Source organism: Miniopterus schreibersii (assembly GCF_964146895.1).
Source record: "Miniopterus schreibersii genome assembly, chromosome: 1".
In the NCBI taxonomy this organism is placed as follows: Eukaryota; Metazoa; Chordata; class Mammalia; order Chiroptera; family Miniopteridae; genus Miniopterus; species Miniopterus schreibersii.
In genome coordinates, this window is record NC_138101.1 from 22174021 (window position 1) to 22192632 (window position 18612).

The window sequence follows — 18612 nt, forward strand, 5'->3', positions numbered from 1 at the left end:
TAACAAACTGTGGGCAGAATCACTTAATGCAACTTTGTATGACCTCTGCATTAGTTTCCGAATCCTTAACTATTAAGAGGAAGAGTATCTGTGAAATATAGATCACACTTAATGTAACACTGGTAGCAAATGGTCTGCTGTCTTTCAAAACAGCCAACTAACTTTAGTATGGCTTTTAATACTTCTGTCAATTAATATGTAATTGTAACTTATCTAAGTAACCAAACTGTTAATGCCAGTTTTCAGCTTTATGTGACTGGGGTTGGTCAGAATCTCTCAGACTCAGTTTCTTCATCTGGAAAATTAGAACAAACCCAAATAAACTCTAAGCTATCTTTTAGTTCTAAAATTCTAAATATGTATGTTATCATCTCTGGTATACAGGTAAGGTACTTAAGTTGCAATTCAAAATCTTTCAAATTACCTTTCATTTTAAAAAATAAGAATATTTCTCTAATCCAATATTAATACAAAGTATTCATTTGTTCATTCAACTAATATTTGTTGAGCACCTAATTATGAGCCAGACATTAAACCTGGCACTGGGAGGATAAAAAATAAATATAGGTATGGTACTTGTACTCACAAAGCTCACAGAGAAGTTGCGGAAACAAACCAAATTAACAGATGCATAAGCGTAATATCACAACTATAATAAGTGATATGAAGGGGTTAAAAGAGTATATAATGAAGAATCTGAGAGACTTTCATTAAGAACAAATAAATGACAAATGAAATGAGAGGAATGGTACATATGGCCTACATAATGTGGAATTTGTCTAGGCAGAAATAAACATGGCATGTTCAAGGAACTGACAGAGGCCAGTGTGATTGGACATAAAAGTATTTCCTTAGAAGTTGAAACGTCTTTTATATTAAAGAATAGCTTAGCTCATCAAAGACATACTCTAAGAATTATTTTCAAGGAAGCTTCAAAGCATCACAATAGTTTCTCTCTCATGTTAAAAAATGCTGTCCTGTATCTCCCTGGAAAAGACCAAACTAACTCGCATTGATTTCCTTTCTTTTCATTTTACTGTTTTCAACTGAATAAAAGCACCCAAGAATGTTTTTATTGACTTTTAGAGAGGAAGAGTGAGGAACATAGATGTGAGAAACATTGATGGGTTGCCTCCCGTACGTATATACCCCAAACAGGATTGAACCCACAACCTAGGTATGTGCCCTGACCAGGAATTGAACCTGAAACCTTTTGGTATACAGAACGATGCTCCTATCAACTGAGCCACCCAGCCAGGGCATGAAAACCACTACTTCTTAGTTCTACTCAGATTCCTTAGACAAAAGCAGCTATAAGAATAAAAATAAATATGATGCTATTGCCTTGGCTGTGCCACTAACCTGCCCTATGACTGATTTGGTAAGTGTCACTTGGCCACTTGGGCCTAACTTTTGTCATCTGTAAAATAGGGGGCGTTCCAGAATTTAAGACCTTTCTAACTCTAAAATTATGTTCTGCTGTAAAAATGCTTTGTTCTGTTCTTTAAATTGAAGAGAATTAGACCAAATATCTCTGAATTCCATTGTGCAAGATTTTGTCTTTAAGCCCTCTTTTTTTTTTTTTTTTTTTTTTAAATATATCTTTATTGACTTCAGAGAGAGTGCAGCAGAGGGAGAGAGAGATAGAAACACCAATGATGAGAGAGTCATTGGGGATCGAGCCCGCAACCCGGGCATGTGCCCTGACCAGGAATCGAACCCTGATCGCCTGGATCCTAGGCTGATGCTCAATCGCTGAGCCACGCCCGGGTGGGCTAAGCCCTCTTTTTATCTATATATCGCATCTGAACATTACTGCTATATTATAAAAAGATACTGAATATATAAAACTTGCCCATATTTAAGGGTCTAATAAACATAAATTATAAAAAAATAGTTAAATACTGTTTAAAAAATCTGTACTTCAAATGAGACAGTAATACTTTAACTAAACAAGGGTACCTAAAAAGTCAAAATAGGCTGGGCCAGGTGTGGCTCAGTGGTTGAGCACCAACCTAGGATCCAGGAGATGGCGGTTCAATTCCGGGTCAAGGCACATGCCAGGGTTGTGGGCTCAATGCCCAGTCAGGGGCATGCAGGAGGCAGCTAATCAATGACTCTCATCATTGATGTTTCTATCTCTTTTTCTCCCTCCCTCTCTCTGAACCAATAAAGACATATCAAAAAAAAAAAAAAGTCAAAATAGTACTAAGTCAAAATAGATTTAGAAAGGTGGGTGGAAAACAAAATTTTAAGAATTCTTGAGAAAAGCAAAATTTTAGCATAGGACATTCAAATTAGTTGATATGCATGTCAATTTTAATTTCCAAAATAACTCATAATGGATACTCTAACCCAATGCTCATGCTAGACTTGATTCTCTGTTCATCTATGGTTAACAATATTTCTGATATTTAATCAAGTGGAAAATGTATATATAGCCATAACTTTTTAAAAATGTACATTTTTAATATATTTTATTGATTTCAGAGAGAGAGAGGAAGGGAGAGGGAGAGATAGAAACATTAATGATGAGTCACTGATCGGCTGCCTCATGCACGCCCCCCCACTGGGGATCGAACCTGCAACTCGGGCATGTGCCCTCACCAGGAATCGAACCTCAGTCTCCTGGATCATAGGTTGATGTTCAACTGCTTAGCCACGCTGGCTGGGCTATAGCCATAACTTTTTAAAACCAGATTATCCATCACTAGAATTCAAGTTTCAATATTCTAAAGATGAATACCAAAAAAATCCATAAATTTTTTACTTAACAGTTTTATATTCCATAATTTTTCAGCATCTCAAAACACTCAATATAACCTTAAGAAACATCAATTAAGCACCTCACTTCATATATAATCTTTAGTATAAAGATTTACTTATTTTTAAAATTTTTATTTATTGATTTTTAGAGAGGGAGGGAAAGAGAAAAAAGAAACACATCAATTTGTTGTTCCACTTATTTATGTATTCATTGGTTGATTCTTGTATGTTCCCCTGATCAGGGCTTGAACCTGCAATCTTGGCATAGTAGGACCACACTAATCAACTGAGCTACCTGGCCAGGGCAAGATTTATTTTAATGGAAGGTATTGTGTCCAAATCCTTCCAAAGAGGTAACAAATAATTAGATTTTAAACACTAAACTACAATAATCCTTTAAATATTCATTAAGCTCTCACAAGATTATTAACATTTACTAGGCACTCTACTAATATCTAAGAGCAAAGGGGCAAGATCATTCCCTAAAAATACATTTCACCAAGTTGCTCAAGGTAGAAACACTATCTACATTGTTTCTTCCCTCACCTCCCACCAAGTCTGATTCTAACTCTGAATTATCTCTTGGATCATTCCCTACCTTTTCATTCCCACTATGACTGCGGTACTTCAAGATTTCAATACCTTTTACCTAGACAATTATTAATAGTTTCCTAGCTGGCTTCCTGGCTTCAATCTAGCTCTAATTTTGACAACCAAAAGGTCTTCGGCATTGGCAAATGTCCTCTAGGGGTCAAAGATGCACTGGTTGAGCCCTGGCTGGGTGGTCCAGCTGGTTGGAGCATAGTCCTATACACCAAAGAGTGGTGGGTTCGATTTCCAGCCAGGGCACATACCTAGGTTTTGGGTTCGTTCCCCAGTCAGGACAGTACAGGAGGCAACCAATCGATGTTTCTCACATCTGCTGTTTGTCTCTCACTCTATCTCCCTTTCTCTCTCTCCAACATCAATAAAAACATACCCTCTAGTGAGGATTAAAAAAAAAGTCATGACTTAAAAAAAAAAAAAGATGCCCTAGTTGAGAACCACTGCATCAAACTGATTCCCTTAACAAGAATGGAATTTATTTTGTAAGGCTGTGGCCACAATCTATGTCCATGCAACACAGCAAAAACTTCACCAACATAAAACTGAAACTTACACCTTTCACCTTAGGACCACCATGCTTAAACTAAATCAGCTGATTCTTTATAAAAGGAGCCGTAATACTTTTTCTTACAACCTCTTTCAACACGTGGACCTAAAACATCACCTTACTTCAAGCCTGAATATTGAAAAGTCAGTACCTTCTGTCAAAGTTTAACCATACTATATGCACATTTAAGTTTCTGCATATTAGAAGATTGTGACAATTTAAAAAATACCTTTTGTACTTAAATCAAGTCTCTTCAGAAGTTGATGAAAACAGGACTTCCTAGACTAATTACCTACATTTAAGGTTGCAAGTTACTTTGAACACTATTCTCATAAATATTTCTAGAAAAAAACTTTAAAAGTTGAATTCTTACGCTTAAAAATCAGTAAGATTCAAAACATAACATCCCTTTGAATTGCTCATAATGGTCATGCCCCCCCCCCCAGAACTTTTTCAAAGATACAGCCAACATAGACCAATACCTTTCAGAGGGGTTAAGGAGTAGACGACAAGCTATCTAAAAAAAAACCCTGGCAGGTGAAACGCTAAAGGCCAGGCCTCCTAGTGTGGTGGTAACCACCACAGGAGAGGGCACTTCCTACCTCACACGTCTGAAATGTAGACATTTTGTCCTGACTCTCACCTTCAGTCGTTTGATCATTTCGTCTGTGGTGATCTTGTCGGTGATCTCCTTTACCCCCGGAGGGTAAGCAATCTTCCCGTCGGCACTCCCGACGCCACAGAGGGCAGTGGCAGGCTTGGGCTGCGCGGTGAAGTCCATCCTGGGGGACAACTTTTCTTTCACAGTCCTCTACCGGCCTCTATCGGTCAGAAAACAAAAGTTCAGCGGGAAAGGGGCGACTTTGTAACCTCTTTTTTCATTTCAAAAATCTCTAATCGGCAAAGGGCCCTATCTCCCGGGAGGCCGGGGACTCGGCGGCAGCCCCGCCACCCGCTCCTTCCCGGGGCTTGAACCTCGGCGGCCGCCCGGCTGCCCCCTCCCACGCGGGCCCCGCCAGCCCCGGGCCCACGGGGCTCTCCCGCACCATCCGCTGGGGCCGCGGGAAGCGCCGAGCAGCGCAGGAGTTTCCCATTCCGCCTTTCACAATGAAATCCATCCCCAAGCACCGAGGTCCGAAGTTTGGCGGCCTCCGGAATCTGGCGAGGCAACCAAGGCCCCAGCTCCATCAGAGAGAAACGCTGATCCCCACACGGCCGGTCCCCTTCGGGAAAGGAGACGCGAGGCCTATAGGGCTCGGCTTAGGCCGCAAAACTAGGGACCCGACTGGACCCACACGCAGCGGCGGCTCCCCGGAACGAACGCCCTTGCAGGGCCCAGCTTCGGGACCCCGGCGTCCCCGCCACGCTCCCGACCCTCCCCTGTCCCGCTCCCCGACCCCCGCGGGAGGGGAAAACAAGCCGCCCTCCACCCCAAACCCCACGCAAGGAAGCGGCTGACGCGGCTCCGTACTTAACATTTTGTTCCTTCAACTTCGGCTAAGGGACCCCAGAGGCTTCTGTCGCCCCCCGCCACTGGGCGCCGTCCCGCGCCAAGGCCTTACCAGTACCTCCGGGCAGCCCCGCCGGGCCTCGGTCCCGCGCCCCCCCCCCCCCGGATCTCCCCTTCCGTCCCCTCCCTCCACTAGCCGAGGGCGGGAGCCGAGCCGCCGCCGCCTTTACCTCCTCCTCCTCATGCGGGCGGAAGGCGCATCCAGCGCCCGGGCCTCTGTCAGGTGGTTGCGCCGCCGCCCCTCGTCGGGCTGCACACAAAGCGGCTTCGTGGGTCCCGCCGCCGCCGCCTCCCGCCCCGGAGCGGCGCTGGGGCTGGCGGTGCCGAGGAGCAGCCGCCGCGGGGGGAGACGCGGAGCGAGTGTGCGCTGGGCGGGGAGACACTGCCGCTCTCCGTCCGACCGAGGAAGAGCAGCCTCGGAGAAGCCTCCTCCGGGACCGTGTGCGCGTGTGTCCGCCCCGGACCCCCGCGGCCCGACCGCCCGCACCTCGCGCCCGCCGGGTCCGCCGACCCGGACCCGGACGCCCCTCGCAGCGGCGCGCGCACCGCCGTCCGTGTCCCCGGGAGCCGACTCCTCGCGCACACACCGGCCGGTCACGCGAGCGGTGCGAGAGCACGCGAGAGCAGGGCGCGCGCCTCGCTCCCTCCCCTTCCTCCGCCGGCCGTGCCTCCGCCTCCCTCGGGCCCGAGGTGCCGCGCGTGGGGCGAACAGCGCCGCCACCCGGTTGGCGCCAAGACCTGCCGCGCGGAACGACTTGGGGAAGACAAGACCCAAAGGGCGAGCAGAGGAGGAGCCCCGGTGGCGGGAAGCGAACCCGGTCCCCGCGGCCTTCTGAGGGCAAGCAGGACGAACAGAGCTTTAACTTACGTCGTGGAAATGAGTTCATGACTTTTGGGGGTCATCCTGAGGGGCGTGGACGGAACTGGTGGAAAAACGGTTAATTACTCGGTGAAAATGAACTGATTTCCTCCCTAGGGACGGAAGATCTGCAAGCTGAGGAAAAGTTTTGCAACTTGGCACAACGTGGGCTGCTCATTCTCTACCTTCTGACAACCAACGAAGTTACCCCTCTACTCTTTAGATTTCTAAAGTTAATATTTTGAAAGCTGTAAAATAGAAAAATAGCGGAGTCCAGTGGTTCCTAGGCTCCATTCTCAAACCGTAGAACCCAGAAATAAGCACGTTTACAAGTTAGCTAGATGGTTCTTGTGACTTATGGAAGAACTCATTTTAAAAAAATGTTATACACAAAATAAACCGATGAACAAAATAGATCCAGAGACATAGAAGCATGGAACAGACTGACGAATCTCAAGGGGAAGGCAGGCGTGGGTGGGTGGGTGGGGAGACATTACCCTAAGAATTTATATGCATATATGCATAACCCATGGGCACAGACAATAGTCTGGTGAAAGCCTGGGGGGAGGTGTGCAGGGGGGAGGGGATCAATGGGGGAAAAAGGGACATTAGTAATACTTTAAACAATAGAGATAATTTTTTTTAAATGTTATACATATACCAAAGAATAACTTTCATCCAGAGGAAAACCCAATGCAGTGGGTTTGAGCAATTTAATGTAAAAAGTTGAGCAAATGAAACTTAAAGGCACATGCATAATTTCAGAAGATGATCTTTGGGAGAAAAAAGAGTAATACTAAATAGCATTCAGCTTTTGAAACTGACAACGGCCATAGTTTAAAATTACATGCGATTATTTATTTAAATTATTCTTGATGGATATCCATTGGCCTTTTCCACATCCTTTACTTGATCTTAAATGTTACAGCACTTACTGAATTGTTTTTAGGGTATTCCATTTATCTTGGAATCTAACGTGCCTCAGTTGCTGATTTGCTAGAACTCTGCGTAAAGGCTGTGCTTTGTTCTTGGGCATTTAGATAGAGTAGCAGGCAGAATCCATTCAAGATTGTCTTTATCCAAACTATTAAATCGCCCAAAACCTTCTCTATTTTTAGGCTGTCCCTTTCACAGTGTTGTATTTTGTCATTTTAATAACTATAGAGTGATGCTGCCTGGCTGGGCGTGGCTCAGTGGTTGAGCATCGACCTAGGATCCAGGTGATCGGGGTTCTGATGCCCGGTCAGGGCACATGCCTGGGTTGCGGGCTCGATCCCCAGTCGGGGACGTGCAGGAGGCAGCCGATTAATGACTCTCTCATCACTGATGTTTATCTCTCTCTCTCTCCCTCTCCTTTCCTCTCTCTGAAGTCAATAAGATATATTAAAAAAAAAAAAAAAAAAGAGTGCTGCTTTTATTGGGTGGCCAGTTATCTCAGTTGGTTAGAGCATGGTGCTGATAAAGAGGGTTGCTTTGAGGGGTCTGCTGACTCAGTGGTTGAGTGTTGACCTATGAACCAGGAGGTCAGGGTTCAAATCCCGGCCAGGGCTGGGTTTGAAAGAGTGATACTTTTCATTTTCATTCTCATTCTTGCACTAATTTACCCATTAGTTATTTTTAAAAATATGTTTTTTATTGATTTTTAGAGAGAGAGGAAAGGAGAGGGAGAGAGAGAGATAGAAATATAGATGAGAGATACCCATCAGCTGCCTCCTGCATGCCCTCTACCAGGGATCAGGTCTGCATCCCGGGCATGTGCCCTGACGTGGAATAGAACCTGCAACCTTTTGGTGCACAGGAGGATTCTCAACCAACTAAGCCACACTGATGGGGCTAATTTACCCATTATTAAATGGAGTTTTGTATATGTCCACAAATTTTAATTTTATGTAATTTATTATTTTGCTAATATTGTTTGACTTTATGAACTCAAAAGATAGTAAGCCCCAATGATTACAACACATAAATAAATTAAATTTGTATCATCCTAAAATTCAGGAATTCTGAAATTCCTGTTTTTACTTCTTTTCTTAAACATTTGTTTCCACTTACAGTTAATGAGATAGACTCATTTGTGCAACAATTATTTTAAGAGGACCTAGTATTCAAGGCATTGTTTTGGGCACTGAGAAAAAAAGCGTTAGTGGGGAGGGGACAAAAATCCCTGCTTCTTTGGTGGAGCTTAATTTGTTTGGGGAGAGATAAAGTAAATAATAAATAAATAAATAAATAAATAAATAAATAGCTATGGAGGAAACTAAAGAAGGGGGGATGCAGATCACATATAGCCTTTTAGGCCTTTGGCCTTTGACTTGTACTGAAATGGGGGAATTATTGCAGTGTTTCAAACAGGGCAGGGACATGATGTGATTTAGGTTCTATGAGCTACACAACCTTGCACAAATTACTTCATCTTTCTATGCCTCACTTTTCTCATCTGTAAAAGGGGGATAATTTTATTTCAGAGGGTCAGTATGAGGAATAAATAAGTTAACATTTGTAAAGTGCCTAGAATAGTTACTGGCACATATAAAGCTCCACATAAATTATATATGTGTATAATGAATCAGTACAAAGCTCCACATAAATTTTATATACATAAAATTCATTATATATATATAATGAATCAGTGTAGGTGCTGGGTTGAAAATAATGTATAGAAGTAGGGTTACTAAGTATAGGACAACTGCAAAAATTCCAAGGAGAGATGGTAATAGGGCCAGGTAGTAACAGTAGAGGTAATGAAAAATGGCATAAGAAAAAGAGAGAAGTCCAAAAATTAAGGATGACTCCAAAGTTTTAGACCTAGGTAACTTGGATAAAGTAACCACTAACTGAGAGGGGAAGGACTATGTTTGGAGCAGATTTAGGATCAGGATATCTTTTAGACGTCCAAGCTATTTAAAAGTTAATTTAACAAACAGTTTCTGAGCTCCTACAAGGGGTAAGACATTGTACTAGGTACTGCGGAGATATTTTAAAAACAAAGACAAAAAGTCCCTGCTCTTGACAGGATCAGGATCCACTGGAGAAATCAGACATACACTAAGGCAAGGCTGTAATATATTCTGTAATAGAGTTTTGAACTACACTGTCTGTGAGCCTAGAAAATAGGTGCTATGGTAGCTTCACAAATGAAGGAGCATTTGAGGCTGAGCCTTGAATGGTGAGTTATTTTGGTGAGAAGTTGTTGTGGGGAGGGCAATAGCTAGCAGAGATAACCACAAGGTGAACAGAGGCCTGGAGGTAATTACATGCAATTTTTTTTGAGGGGTGGGAGTGGGATGGAGTCTGGTGTGGTTAGAAAAATGATTGAATAAAGGAGTGGCTTTGTGAGCCTTGTTCCAGCCCCACATAATTACAATCAGCCCACCTCCCATATACACACATCCAAGCATACAATTTATGTACAGAATGACATCTAAGGCAGTTTCAGAATAAATCCCTAAACCCATATTTCAACCATACTGCTAACCCAAAATTCTAACTATATAGAAATTCTAGGTCCAAACTCTAAAGCAGTTCTGTCCAATAGAAATTTCAGGAACAATGTAAATGTTCCATACCTGCATTGTCCAGTACAGTAGCCATAGCCACATGTGACTCTATAATACTTGAAATGTGGCTACTGCAACCGGGGAACAGAAGTTTTAATTTAATTTAAATTTTAAAATCTAAACAGCCATATGTGGCTAGTGGCTACTGCATTGGACTGTGCAGTTCTAGGGTATAGAGTTTGTAGGAGTGATTGACAGAAGATGAGGGTAGAAGATAAATTCTGTTTATACTGAATGCTGTAGATATTGAGCACAGTGATAGGTTAAAAGGATAAAATGGGGTAATAGGAGACTAAAGCCATTTTTAGTGAAAGTGAACTAAAGTAAAAATATAACCAAACAGATAAAATTGCAAAAATATTTAAAATATTTAAAGCAGTTTTTAAAAAGATGTTTATTCTATTTATCTGAAATTACTTGATTTTCAATTTGAAATGTAACTTGCTAAATTTATCCTGAGTAGTTTTACAAATTATAAATAGGAATCATCCATGTATTTCTCTGGTCACAGAGAAATTTTAACAATGTCATATTCACTATGAAACTAAAAAAATGGTACTTTAATTTTAGTGTCTTTCCAGATATCACTGACAACTTGGCTTACATTTGTTAAAACTTAAATATATTTAGGCATATGATAATAACATAACTATCTGTAATGAATGAAATGACTTATGACTGCTTAAAACAAAAAATATGAAGTCTGAATCATTTTGGTCTAGTACGACCAAGATGTTAATGATTAACTTGTTTGTCATAGTAATTTAAAATTTTATTTGAGGGTGGGAGCAGGGTGGAGGGGGTCATTGGGGGAAAAAGAGGGACATCTGTAATACTTTCAACAATAAAAGTAAATTTTAAAAATAATTCATTTGAATTCTGTCTAATATCTTAGTCTCCATGAACATCTCTCTTCAACTTATTTATTTATTTTTATTAATTTTAAAAATTGATCTTAGAGAGAGGAAGAAAGGGAGGGAGAGAGAGACAAACATTGATGTGACAGGGAAAGATCAATTGGTTGCTTCCTGCACGTGCTCACAACCTGGGTATGTGCCCTGATCGGGAATCAAAGCCACCACCTGATTGGGAGTCAAACCTGCCACCTTTTGCTGCAAGGGACGATGCTCCAACCAACTGAGCCACACCAGCCAGGGCTATTTCTCTTCAATTTAAAGTGTGAAGTCTGAAATGCCGTCATTAGTAATATTAGCTTTCTTAGAATTGTTTAATCAAAATTAAGTATTATTTAACAAGCAAGGAAGTAAACTAAAACTAAATATTTTCAAATATGAAAGAAACTACAGGTATAAGCAACATGGGTAAATCTTAATGACATAATATGATAACCTGTTTATAAAATCCAAAAGCAAGGCTCAGGGTTGTGGTTAACCCTGAAGTACAAGAGGGAACAGGGAACACAAGGGGACAAGATGAGAGAATGAATCAAAGATATAATCTTTTAAAATTATTGATTTTAGAGAGAGGAAGGGAGAGAGAGAGGCACATCAATTTGTTGTTCCACTTATTTATGCATTCATTAGTTGATTTTTGTATATGCCCTGATCGGGGTTGAACCTGCAAACTTGTTGTATCAGGATGACACTCTAACCCACTGAGCTACCTAGCCAGGGCCATGGGTAGATATACTCTCTTTAAAGCTTTATTTTGGGGCAGAGTGGTGGCTTTTCATATGTTGGATTATAATTAATCCAACTCAGGGCACCTGAAGTCCAGAAGAGACCAAACAATAATAAGACAAACTCAAGAAATTTCAAAAATATATATCATTTAATATTTTTTGAGTAATATCCCCAAAAGTGTCCTGATATTTTTTCTAATTGTGGTAATAAAGTGAGAAATTATTTGGATTTATATTTTATACGGATGCCACTTTGCAGCCCTTTTTCAAGTTGCTAGTATTAGGACAATAAATAATTATAGGACTGAAAGAATTTTCAGGGTAATTAAACTTTGAGTAATCACATTACAGAGTATTTTTATTATGAAGCTTGGGATGTCAGCCTCTTATTGTTTTATACAATTAAGCTAATTAAGAAAGTAAACTTATGAAAAATACTTCTTCACTACTGTAAAGGCAGAAGAGATTCATTTATCGAAATGTACTAGAGAGGATAATCATTGTCTCCCCTCTGCAAACTCTGTTTAAAAATTTTTTATTTATATATGAGAGAGAGAGAGAAAGAGAGAGAAACATCGATTTGTTGTTCCGCTTATTTATGCATTCATTGGTTTTACCTGTCCAGGGCCTGCAAACTCTTTTAAGAGAGTTGTTCCTATCCCAGCCCTATACTGTATATTTTCTCGCTCTCCCCCTCTCTCTCACAGAGCCCCCAGCTGACAGAGCTTGCAATGATACCTGAACCAAGAAGATGGAATTCATAGGCTGAGCTGAGCCAAATAAAATATCATGAGAGAGGCTATCTGTGAACTAAGACTCAGCAACAGATGGAACTTTTAGCTGAATTATATCAGTGCAAAACTGTAAAGGCCTTTAACTTGCAACATACGTATATGCTAAGGAAACCTGAGCTGCCCTAATTTTTATCTTAATTGTTCAGTTTTCCTTGGACTCCACATAAGAATTATTTCCTTACAGTAAAAATCCCTTTTACTTGAGCTAACTGAGTAAATTTCTGATCTTTAAACACCAAACGACCTGATTTAGAATAACAATTGGGTTTCATGAAATCTTAACCATGACCCGTGAACTTAGCTTTACTGGGATGAATAGTGTCCCCCAAATTCATGTCTACATGGACCCTCCAGATGTGACCTTATTTGGAAGTAGAGTCTTTGTAGATGTAATTAGTTAAAATAAAGTCATAGAGTGCGCCCTAAATCAATGACTGTTGTCCGTATAAGAAGACATGCGGGGAGAAGGCCAGGTGAAAGTGGAATCAGAGATTGGAGTGATGGAGCTGCAAGCCAAGGAACACAAAGGATTACCAGCAAGCACCAGAAGCAAGGAAAGAAACAAGGAAGGGGTCCTCCCTTTAGCCTTCACAGGAAGTAGGGCCCTGCTGACACCTTGATTTCAGACTTTGGGCCTCAAGAACAGTAAGAGAATGAATTTCTGTTCTTTTAAGCCACTGTGTTTGTGGTACTTTGTTACAACAGCTCTAGGAAACGAGTATACCAACCATACTTGCAATTTGTCTTAAAATGGGTTGGTTGGTTGGTAGCTGTAAGAAAGCAAAAGCATTTTACCTTCTGAGAGACAAATTACATCATTCTCATTTTTGGAACTAAATGTTTGCTTTTGAAAGAGGCCTGTAGAAGAACATTTATAAAGTTGTGACCAACAATTTATCTTATTTCTACATTTTTCTCAATTGTATTAAGTTTGTGAATCTCGATTTATCTCTAGAATCTTCATTTTCATTTTTCATTTACTCATATTCTTATGAAATAACAATGTGCAAGCAAATATTTAACTAATTATACAACTAAGATGGAGAAACTGCAAAAGTGGAACTGTTGGTTGGCAGACAACTCCACCAAGCTTTGGCTCAAAGTATTTATTTGTCAGCTGATATGCAAAAGTCTAAAACTGGAATTTTAAAAGCAGTTTAGGAATGAGAATATGTAATGTTCTAAATGAGGTTGTGCAAAAATTCAATGGACTAGAGGCAAAGTTATCTGGTTTAATAATCAAGTAATTATTTTCTCTTCATTTTATTAAATAAGAATTTTTCTAAGTGTAATTTTTTCTATGACTGTGACCACTAAGTGTCATTAGAATAACCATGACAGATTGTAAGAATGAGAAGCTGAACTTCAAATTTCTGGTTTAACTAAAAATGTAACCACGTAAAAACTGGTAGCCAGCACTATCTGAGTTGTCCAAGGAATGTGCTGAATTTGCGCAACTTTTGTCTTCTGAATTTTTCCAAGTAATTCCAGAAACTGAATAGTTCCTGGAATGTGGACTACCTAGATAAATACTATTTTAGAAAAACTCTTTAGAGCTCAGTTATGCATAAACTTGTCCAGAGACTAAAGAAAATTAAGCAGTGAAGCTGCAGGAAATTTAAAAAGAGCAGTTTCACCTCCTAATCATAACAGATTTGTCATGATTTTCAGGGGATAGGAAGTTTCCTGTTAATTGAATTTTTGACAAATTAAAACCCACCCAGAAAACTCTGTTTCTTTCCAGTCCATTGAAAATATTTTAGTCTACATCAGTTCTCTTTTCAGTCTTTAAAAAGCACAGGATAGTGAACATAATAGGAAATGTTTGGTGTTTGAACATACCCCAATGCTTCTGGATTTGTCAATCTGAAAGCCACTTTAAATTTGCAAAATTGTAGTTGTAGAGTCAGAGATTGATTGAGCCTAACATGTACTGAGACTAGAACTTTCCTTGGAAGTTAATTTCCCTTCCATGTGTGTTGGGTTTTTTAAAAATGGAATGGGGAGAGGTCAGTTAAGAACCTCTGTAAGCCCTGGTGTGTGGGGCTAAGTGGTTAGATACTTAGCCGAGCACTGAAGGGTCTCTGGTTTGATTCCTGGTCCAGGGCACATACCTGGGTTGCAGGTTCGATCCTCCCCCATCCTGCGGGGACAACCAATCAATGTGTCTCTTTCACATTGATGTTTTTAGCTCTCTTGCTCCTTTCCTTCCACTCTCTCTAAAAATCAATGGAAAAAATATCCTCAGGTGAGGATTAATAAAAACAAAACCAAAAGAACCTCTGTAAAACTGGGTTTTTCTTTTTAACAAAAGCACAAGAGAACAAATCCACTTTTGTCTACTTTTCAGTAAGTTTAAATCCTTAAGGGGTACAACATTACACGGATTTTGTGTCCAATGGCATTAGCAGGAAGGTTGCTTTGGGATTTAGCACGAACCATGCCACTGTTTCCATGAGCACAGAGTTACCTTTCCCCAGATTACTCTGGTTTTGTTCAGTTTGCCACCAGGAGTCACTGTGTTGTTCTTGCTTTATACACATAAGCACATCTTTTTGCCCAGATAGGATTCAGTTTTATCATGAGCATAAACACCCTCAATTTTAAGAAAAACAGTGTGCTTCCTTCGGTTCTGGATACCCTGCTTACAGCCAGCAAAAATGGCCTTGGACCACAGACTTCCAGGCATATTTGTCATTGCAGAAGTCCTGTTCCCAGCAGGCCCCCATGGGCTCCAAATGGAGAAAGAGCTAAACTGGGTTTTGATACATCGGCTCATTTAGCACTTGCTGTCTGGCAAGTTCTGTGCTAAGTGTCAAGGGTGCAGAGATGGACAAGACATTGTCCCTGTATTCAACAGGCAGTTTGAAATTTTCTTTTTAAAAAATTTTTTTATTGAGATTGGGCTGAATTCTTTTTAGTTAATCCTCACCTGAGGATATTTTTTCCATTGATTTTTTTTTTAGAGAGAGTAGAAGGTAGGGAGAAGGGGGAGAGAGAGAGAGGAACCTTGACATGAGAAAGACACATCGAATGGCTGCCTCTCACACCCCCCCGAATTGGAGCAGGGATCAAACCTGCCCTGGATTGGGAATTGAACCCAGAGCCCTTTGATCCAAGGGCCAATGCTCTAAACACTGAGCCAAACTGGCCAGGGCTGAAGTTTTCTTGTGTTTTGCTGATATTACTATATTTCCAAGATTTTATGCTATCTTAATTTACTAATTTGGAAAGCAGAAGTATGGATGGAAGACAATGGAATTGGGGCAATAGTGGGGAGTGAAGAATTTTTCTTAGGTGTAAGCAAGGAGAAAATATTAACCATGGCTGTCTCTTGTTAATGGGATTATGGGACAGGCTTTTTCTCTTTCTTCATACTTTCATGTGCTTTCCAAACTTTCTGAAAAAGTTTTTCCAGAATAAAATGGTTTCAAAATGTTTAAAATTGGAAAATAACTTGATTTTTACAATGTGACAGACAAAATCTACGACTACTGAGATAAAGTACCTAAAGTGCTTAGCACAATGGCTAGCACAGTTGTAATTATTGTGTAAGTTAGCTAGTTCTCTTTGGTTGCAAGGGACATAGCACTCACTGCAGTGAACAGAAAGGGCATTTGACAGTGTGACTGAGTGCAGAGGAAGCAACAGAGACTCTTTTAGAATATTGACATGTGAGGGTGTGGGAGGAGGTAGAAGAGTAAAAGGGGGATAAATGGCGATGGAAAGAAACTTGACTTGGCATGGTGAACACACACTACAATATACAGATGATGTGTTATAGAATTGTACACCTGAAGCCTGTATAATTTTATTAACCAATGTCTCCCCAATAAGTTCAATAAAAACACAATATTGACACACGAAGGAGATTGATCTTTGCAATGTGAAAACTCTAACTGTATATATTCCACTGATAGGATCTCAGCCCAGATCTCATCTAAAGTGAAATAGAGCTGAATGTGCCAGAGGTGTAGAAGAAGAGACAGGATCCTGGAGAAAGGGTGCAGGTGTCATGGAGAGAGAAGAAAAGAAAGGGAAGGGCTAAAGTGGAGGACATTTTTTCTTTGCTAGCTGAGAGAGGAGGGAATAGCCATGTAGAACAGCTAATTGAGCCTAGATGGGAGGACTCCTGCCCATTGAGGGTTGGTGAGGCTGATATGAAAAGAGTAGAGGAACTCTGCCCAGCCGGGCGTGGCTCAGCGGTTGAGCGTCAACCTAGGATCCAGGCGATCAGGGTTCGATCCCCGGTCAGGGCACATACCCAGTTGCAGGCTTGATCAATGACTCTCTCATCATTGATGTTTCTATCTCTCTCTCTCCCTCTCCTTTCCTCTCTCTGAAATCAATAAAGATATATTAAAAAAAAAAAAAAAGAGTAGAGGAACCCTTTCCAAACCCTTATTCTCTGTGACTCTGAGTTAAGAGATCTGACATTGACATGAAGGCACTATTGTGTTCATTCTGCTAGAATACAAGCTGTGTGAAGGTAGGGATCTTTGTTTATTTTGTTCACTGATGTATCCCACATGCTTGGAACAATGCCTGGCATCTATAGGCACTCAATAAATATTTGTTCAATTGAATAAAAAGATTCTGGACTATGTGCATATGCCTGACTGGCTAATAATATAGTTACTTAATATTGGACTGTATCACTCCTGTCTTACCTATTTAAGGCATAGTGCTGGTGCTTCATTAGAAATTAACCAAAACATTTGTCAAGTGACATGCATAAAAAGAAGGGAAGAAGCACAGCCGTTTGGCTCAGCAGTTGAGCAACAACCTATGAGCCAGGAGATCGAGGTTCAATTTTCAGTCAGGGCACATGCCTAGGTTGTGCGCTCGATCCCCCGTAGGGGTCATGTAGGCGGCAGCTGATCAATGATTCTCTCATCATTGATGTTTCTTTCCCTCTCCTTTCCTCTCTCTGAAATCAATCAAGATATATTAAAGAAAAAAAAAGATTATCTTAAAAAAAAAAGGAAGAGATACTTTAAGGGCCACAGCCAGTAGTATTAGATTTTAACAGCTGTTAAACTGAACTCCATTCCAGATATGGAAGGAATTAAGGTCAACAATGGAGTAGAATTAGATTTTTTTAAATGCTATTAAAATTATTTAAAATATAGAATCTACTGCTCTCTTCTTCTTTCCTTTTCCCAGTATTTATCCAATCATGTCAACTCTAAAATGGATTGGCTCACTGTAAGACCTAGGAGAAATGGGAGAACATTACACACTAACTTGAAAATGTTTTAATAAAAATACCATTGTTTTAATTAACAACATAAAAATGCATATAAATAAATAGCTTCTTATTATATTTGAATATGAAACTGCATAGGCAGGATTAGGAGTATTTTATTATTCAGTCAACTGATTAGTTTTAAGGTTTGAGGATATCACTCTAACTTGTGAAATTCTAAGAAGTTGTGAAATGGAGTTTTGGGAAATTTTCCAACAAAATTACTTAGCTCAATGACTTACAAGGTTATTATAATGAAACAGTTATTTTAGTATTTATTCATAATGTACCCCTCAACCCACAAAAGATGAGACATAGTTCACAAAAGACTTAGCTAGAAAAGAATCACCTTTTATTGTGGACACCAAGGGCTTTGTTACTGCGTAGAATGTGTCAATCTTGGCTCTCCTCTTAGGATAAATTTTCTCACCAGAGCTCCTTTCTTGCAAATAGGATTCTTTACCTCTTCCCACCAGTTTACTAGGTATCTTTAGACATATATGCAGTGGACAAAACTTGGACTGAGGCTGGGAGCCCATCATCATCATTATCTTACCTGTGCATAGTACTTTACAGTTTAAAAAGTAATTTCACATCCAATATCTTGTTTAATGCTATCAACAACCCAATGAAGTAGGCAGAAACGGATTTACAATGAAGCCAATGAAGAAAGGTTTAGCACCCCTTGGGAAGGATCTTAGCAGAGTCCACCGTCATAAGATTTTGTAAAATTTGCAAAAATTATTTTATTTTATTATTTATTTTTTGTGTGTGGCTAAATAGCACTTATTAAATTTATTGGTGTGACAATGGTTAATATGAACATATAGGTTTCAGGTGTGAGTTTCTATGTTACAAGATCTGTATATTGCTCTGTGTGCCCACCACCCAAAGTCGTATCTTCTCCTATCACCATATATTAGGACCCCCTTCACCCTCACTCTCTTCCCTCTGGCAATTACCACACTGCTGTTTATGTCCACGAGTTTCAGTTTTATATCCCACATATGAGTGAAATCATATGGTTCTTAGCTTTTTCTGACTGACTTATTTCACTTAGCATAATATTCTTAAGGTCCATCC

General features: G+C 40.3%; 1 protein-coding gene and 1 pseudogene across 4 annotated transcripts in view; both read right to left on the minus strand.

The window, feature by feature from the left end:
- PDS5A (PDS5 cohesin associated factor A) overlaps positions 1-5989 on the minus strand; it is a 93068-nt gene extending 87079 nt beyond the window's left edge. Inside the window, exons 1-2 of one of the 3 annotated variants that reach the window (XM_081146406.1) lie at positions 5600-5989; positions 4563-4740 (exon numbers count right to left, since the gene is read on the minus strand). In XM_081146406.1, coding sequence (XP_081002532.1) covers positions 4563-4700 — 138 coding nt within the window. In that variant the 5' untranslated portion in view covers positions 4701-4740; positions 5600-5989. Of the gene's footprint in view, positions 1-4562; positions 4741-5390; positions 5452-5599 lie in introns of those variants that run through there. The other 2 variants (XM_081146407.1, XM_081146408.1) reach the window with 2 other exon arrangements.
- Positions 5990-14636: 8647 nt separating this feature from the next.
- Positions 14637-15010, minus strand: LOC308557296 (large ribosomal subunit protein eL33 pseudogene; annotated as a pseudogene). Its single transcript has one exon. The product of its transcript is annotated as a large ribosomal subunit protein eL33 pseudogene (transcript).
- Between the last annotated feature and the right edge of the window lie 3602 nt (positions 15011-18612).